Here is a 6,804-nt window from a genome sequence, read left to right on the forward strand (position 1 = left end):
AACGCAAGTAAGAAATCCTGTCATCATTAACTGGAGATTGAGATCCCAAAAGAGAAACTACTGTTAAAGGTATACACCATGCCATCTATTTTTTATTCACTGATACCACCAGTGTTACATGCTTTTGTATTTAAGAACATTTTTATTTGTATCTGCATCCTGTTTATCACTGAAATGCTACTAGGGGAGGAGATTAGACAGAAAGGTATATTCTTGTCATACAAGTGGTGGGTAATATTTTAAAGCACCAACACATGTGGTGCTAATTGTTGCAGCCAGAATTCATACAAACATGCCTGAAAGTTACTGATTATACAGATTCTGCACAGTGTGTGATTTTCATAAAGTGGCAAAGCATCAAGAACACATGAGGAATGACTTCAGTACGTGATCAGGCCCATGACTGCTCAACAATTGTTGTCGTGGATTAGGCGGCATTTCAAAACCTTGAGATAGTTGTCGATTTTGTGGGAATCTCGGCGGAGGCAGTGCAGCAGGTTGTAAAAGGCAAAGAGTCTGGAGTCTTCATCAGCAAGCTGCAGGGATGGAAGTCCGTCCCACGGAGTGTAAATCTCATTTTCCACCTCCCCAGAGTGAACCTAAATACACAAAGTGGTATTAATAGATAGTGAGCCTGACTGGATGTAGAAGGCAGAATTTAAAATACTGTCCTTGAAGAATGTTAGTGTATGGCTTCTAATGTGCCTTTGGCAGTGGCTCACAATATTCCCTACAATGTTCTATATCTTCATTCAGATTTTGAATGAATGAGTCAGATTTTTCAGTTTATTTTCCTAAAACATGAAAAGCGTAACTGTCTCAGTAGTGTTTTAAGAGAGCTAGTATGTTAACCAGTATTCAGGGAAACTTGACTTCGCAGAGAAATCAATCCTTCCTTCATGCTTGGACTCATCAGGGACATCTCTCTTTGGCTCTCTCCACCTTCAAAACTTTGTTAAAACTTGTTCTTAGAAGTTGTTTGTGTGCAACACACAGATTAGTCTCAGCCCTTACCAGGAAAATCTCTCAATAATACATATTCAGAAGTACTGGCTCCATCAAAAAACAAAAAAGCTGAGTGATACAAAGACTTCTAATGTCAGAAAGCTACATGTAGGAACACATGTAGTAAGTTAGTATCTGAGGTGAAGACTGGTTTAGGTCTCCTTGTTTGAAGACAATCATTAATTTTCTCTTATTGCATAAATCTACCCTTCATAGAAGGAAGGAATTCTGTGCCTATTGGGGCTAGTGCACCATCCTTATTTCACACAAGTTGTACTTTGAAAAGACATATAGGAGAGAATCTGTGGAGCTGCTATCATTCAGTTTAAGCAAAAGGTAAAAAAAAAAATAGACCCACTATGACTTAAAAATATGGTTTGACACTAATGAATGAGCCAGTCTTATCTCTTTCTGTAAATAATGTGAATGAGAAGGTGGTGACAGGGCAACTGGAGCAGCACCTGACTTCTTACTCTTATCTTGGACCCTCAGCTGTGCCCTTTTTACACATGGATGTGTGATAGAGATGTATTTGATTACACTGATAAATGTATTTGTACCCTGGATGGTATAAGGTTTCAGAGTGAAGAGGCACCTAACTGAAAGAGAGACCTTGAGTGATCTAGTGGAAAGTGGTGGATACAGTGATGGTGGCACTCTTCGTGCCCTTCAGCTGCTCAGAGCAGTGAAGTCAGAACCTCTTGTCAACATCTAACTCACTGACAGAATGATAAATTCACCAACTAACCCAGGCCCCTTTAAAAATAAACAAGTGAGAGCTGTTTTTGTTCAGGAAAGCTTTCAATCAATTAGTGGCAACAAGAGCTATTCAAGTATGGGTTTTGTGAGACAACAGCCTTGTTGTATAAACTCACAAGTATGGGGGGAGCCAAGTCAGACTCAGAGTCCAGAGGAATCAGAGTGGTGTGAAAAGAGAAATGAAAGATATCAGGGTTACTTTGTATGCCACATCTTTGCAATAGCCCAGACTCCCAGAGCTGTTTTAAACATGGTATCTGTTTCCAAGATCTCTGCATAATACCTATTTGTATAGAGATGCATATAAATATGCTGAAAAAAACCATATGTGCATATGGAAAAAATGGGGATGTATCCTTAAACAATCCGGATTGCAAATTGAAAATGCTCAAAGATAGAATGACCATAGTCAGTCCTGACGATTACACCTTCCCCTGAAGCATAACTTCATGGGAGTGTCATGAGTTATTCCATGACAATCATATCACATTTTCTCTTTAGAAATTGCAAGGTAGCAGAAGAAATCTGAAAGAAGAAAGCTGGAAAGTTCTCAGAATTGACTACTTTGTCTCCCTTTTTATCTTCACATCTACTGTTTCCTTTCACATTCCAGGTAGGGAGAGGCTATCAATGTACGTGTCATCCTTAAAGCAATTGGCTGGAGAGGTGTTGAGGACCTACTTACCCGCCCAACTATTTTCTCCATTCCTTCTAGAAGTCGCTTGTTTTGTTCTTCAATCTCCACAGCCTTCCAGAGAATGGTTTCTGGAGCTTCTTTGATTCTTTGTACTTCAGAGGCCAGGTGGATCAGGGGATCATTCCAGGAACGCAGAACTCCCAATATTAAATTCAGTAGGTCTTCATGCTGCACACCCATAGTAAGGGAAGGTGGTTAAAAGAAGAAAGCTAAATTCTGGTAAAATTAGAAGGCATTTAGAGCAGTGTCCTCAGACATTGTGATTCAGGAACTTATTCCAGGACCTATTATTGAATGTGCCCTATAGCCCTGTCTTAGATATCTCTGTGCAACTGCATTTTCAAAGTTTGTCATTTGTGTCATTGTGTTCTACAATATTTGCATGAGCCTGCAATATTCTGCAGTGGAAAATATAATTGAATAATTTCAGCATTAAAAATTAACAAGAAAAACTATGTGTTATCTCTGTGAAAGGAAACCCAGAGTTCCTTATCTGATTTTTGATGAACATTTTAAAATCCACTGATTATTTATATATATATATATATATTTTTTAATTTAGAACTGACTGGAAGGTACACATTATGGTAAACCACCAAACAGCTTTTATTGCCTCTACATAACTCATCTGTCCACCTGTTTGAACAATGGCGCTTCCAGCAGTAGCTCTGGTTTTAAAAATTGTCCTTTCTTGTGGGCAATAGGAATTCACCAAGCCTATGGTTAAGTTCGTGACAGTACTAAACCTTTTCTTCTTTGCTGCATGCACAACCCAGGGCTGTGAATTCTATTGCTCCCACTAGAATTTCTAAATGACACACAGAGAAGTTGGTGATACTGTGAGATTGTGAAGATATCACCACCACCACAAAACTCGTAGAGATTTTGTTCTGGAACAGCCCCATTTTTACAGCTCTGCTTATTTTTTTCTCCAGAGAATTTTCAAATCATATCTGTGAGGGTAGACTGAATGAGATCATCTTCACTGAAGTTTATAATTATTATAAATGATGGAGGTATGAAGTGTGTTTCTATTTACACATATTTTGCAGATTTTCACACTAGAATCTTTGCATTTGGATGATGATGTGACCACTTTAGCCTACTGGTAGCAGAAAAAATATCTATTCAATGTTTTTTTAGTAATGCCAGTGTTTTGAGTTACTGGAAAACTATTTACCTCTGTCTATAAACAGCAATGTGTTTTCATGTTTGTAAATGCATTAACTGTGTATAAGATGTTTTAAGATAATGTACAAACATGGTGACTGGCATTGCTCCATGAGGTTGTATTTTAATTGGAATTAAGATGCAATGATTAAATGTACCATACAGGAAAAGGAAGGGATGATAGTCACTGGTACTTATGTATGCTCTAGGGTTTGTAACTTAACATCTGCAAATGTTAAATCAACTTTGGCTTTTTGGTGCTTTCCTCTTCCTGGCTTTTTAATTCTGATTGAGTTGATCTCCCTCTCACTCTGAAAGATTGAGTATGATATATCTCTCACTATTCTGCAACCCTCCTTCTCTGCCTTCCCTTGCTCTGTCTGACACTGAATTACACTGGAAGTGGGACTTACATGAATCTGCTGAGCCTGCTCCTTATCTTCAGGAGTGGTTAAAGACGCAGTGTGGCAGCTGTTGACAGCTTTTGCAATGAAACCCCGGCCCTGGGCGTAGCGTTCATCCTGCAGATCAGCACGGACAGGTGTTATTGAGACAGAAAGGTAAGAGCTTCAGCTCAAACACTGTGCTAGCTAATCGTTGTTCCAAAGCTTTTATCACTGCTTTTATGCTGTAAAGGTCAAAAGTTTCTGGTGAGTCTCTAGAGTGGAGCTGGCACCCAGCAAAAACAAATGTTCCACAGATGAAGAATGATGGGAAAATGGTATCTTTTAATAGAAGTGCTGGGGATCTTAGCAACATTCAGGACTATACACTAATTTGGTCACCATTGGGACTTTCACCAGACGGCAGTCATACTTGTTTACTATACGTTAACATATGTTTGTGATTAAAAAGTATTAAATTGCAATTTTATATTTTCTTGCTCTCAGGAAAAGACTACTTACAAATTCATTGAATATTTCCGAAGAGAGGAAGTGGATGTAATGTGAAAGTTTAACTGCTCGGTCAAAAAGCTCCTCAAGGGAAAGCTGGCAATTGACAGATCCATTGGGACAGATTGGCATAGAGGTCACTCCTTCCTTTGTCAGAAGCATGTGGGACACCAGAAGGGCCGCCAGCAACAAACCTGTTCAAGTTTAAAACACGGTGAAATGGGCTCACATTGACTTGCAGGTGTATTTAGAAGCAGCTGTCAGAGCCAGATGCTGGGTGATTTGGGCTGTGCTGTCACACAGCTCAGAGCACCCTCCGTGCTGGCTGCTCCAGCAGTGGAGGACAGACACGCTGTAATTCTATAATTCTTTTATCCTTTCTCCCCTCTATCATCCTGATGGTATAACACAGCAGTTACAGATTTTGAGGAGACAAGGTAACCTGTGCTGTAGTGTACAGTGTATTCTGAAGTCACTTACTATGTGTCTGGTTTTATAACAGAGTGATAAACAGAAGAAAAAACAAATCAAACTTCTTCACAGTGCAAACATAACTACATATTCATATTTACACAGATATATAAGTTTGGAAAATAGATTGGTCTTTTTTTCTTTCTTTCTTTTTTCTTGTTTTTTTTTTCTTTCCCTCCTCCTCGTCCCAGAGGTCCTTTTCTTCTTTGCAAACATTTGGAGTTAAAATTAATTTTGTGGGAGGGTGGTTAGGTCACTCTTAAGGCTGTGATTGTCCTGGGAGTTCCTTCAAAAGATCTCCAGCAGCTGTGCTTCTTTGCTCTTTAGAGTTTAACCCTAAATTTTCTACTTCCAAGAAATCAGTGATAGTTTTTGCCTGTTCTCCTGAGTTTCTGAAACTGATAAAGAGGACTTCTCATTATCTAAAGCATAAAACCTCATCTGCTTAAAACTTTTCATGTTAACTTAGCAGAATTAAGTTTTTTATTTCAGTGAAATAAAATAGACAGAGAAAAGCAATGGCAAATAATTAAAATATTTGGTAAAAGAATGTACTTGTTCTGAGACTTTTCCTTCTGGAAATTAACCTGTTACCTATATTGGTTCACTAGACTTATTTAAAATGCTCAATGAAGGTGTGCTTCATAAATCAGCAAAACTGTCCCTAAGAAAGTCACGTGATAAGTTTCTTTCTAGGTCTACATTCAAAAAAGGTGGATTTACACAATATTGAAGTAAGCCTTCCTCCTCCCCCATAAGCAAGGTACATGCTGGATGCTGCATTTAGGAAAGTACACTAAAGAGTAACTTTGTGAAAACCTGAGACTTGTTGGCTTGGATAGTCGATGAACATTTTGAAAACAATTATTTCAAAATTACCACATCACCTCTCGATTTGTGGGTAATGACATCTAGCCATAGCCTTCTGAGTGGTCCAGATCCAAACTTTAACGTGCAAGTGTGACACCCCTCAGCCCAATTTTTTGTGACAACCCCCCAATGCAAAGGTACTCTTAGAAGACAAAAGGCATCAAGCTCCTTCAGGTTTTGCCCTTTCTGGAAAATTATGTGGTTGGAAGACCTCAGTCTTTAAATTTGTTACATTTCAGATGCCTCCTAATTCAATCAAAATGGAAAGAAGTATAAAAATTATCAGCAGGTGAATGTCAAAATTCTTACCTTTCAGTGAAGCCCCCCTGGTGCTCATGGTGGGCATCCTGGATGATGACTTTCTCTACCAGAAAGACACCTCAATGCTTGCTGCTATTCTCCGCACATACCACTTTTATATACACCATCCAGGGTCCATTTTGCATACATTCAGCAGGTTGTGGAGTTTGCCTCGATAATTACAAACATCAAATTGCCTTTCTTCCACATTCATATTCAGTATTTTTTGGTTCTTGTTTTTTTTTTTTAATTTTAGCTGTGAGGGGGAATTTCATTAATAAGTTGAGCTGTGGGATCCCAAGTACGACTGAATGAAGAGAGTGCCAATATTTTGCCCTGAATGAGGTGAAAATGCCATTGATCTTGGAAATCTCCAGTTCTGAGACAGATATTATCAATGTTTCTAGCCTACTGTTCTTACTCCCCATGATAGTCTTCTACCCATCCTTGTTGCTTCAGCCATCTAAGCTTACTTACATTAAAATTCTGGCTATTTGTGGGAGGAAAACCGTAGTTTACAGTATCCCCATTAAAAGAAGTAGCATAAATTGAACAGAAATTTATCCAGAGTAAAGGGAACTGAGGCTCCTGTAAAGACAGGTCACTGTCTGTAAGATTATAGATATGACAATCATGGCA

The 6,804-nt window shown here is 38.7% G+C and overlaps 1 protein-coding gene across 1 annotated transcript; it reads right to left on the reverse strand.

Annotated features, from left to right (window-relative positions):
- Nucleotides 1-407: 407 nt before the first annotated feature.
- Nucleotides 408-6,211, reverse strand: PRL (prolactin; the record flags this gene model as incomplete). The annotated part of the gene is made up of 5 exons (XM_084211767.1): nucleotides 408-599; nucleotides 2,450-2,629; nucleotides 4,045-4,152; nucleotides 4,537-4,718; nucleotides 6,175-6,211. 5 exons carry the CDS (start codon nucleotides 6,209-6,211, stop codon nucleotides 408-410), a joined length of 699 nt encoding a protein of 232 aa, XP_084067893.1.
- Between the last annotated feature and the right edge of the window lie 593 nt (nucleotides 6,212-6,804).

Source organism: Fringilla coelebs (assembly GCF_963513975.1).
Source record: "Fringilla coelebs genome assembly, chromosome: 1".
Lineage (NCBI taxonomy): Eukaryota > Metazoa > Chordata > Aves > Passeriformes > Fringillidae > Fringilla > Fringilla coelebs.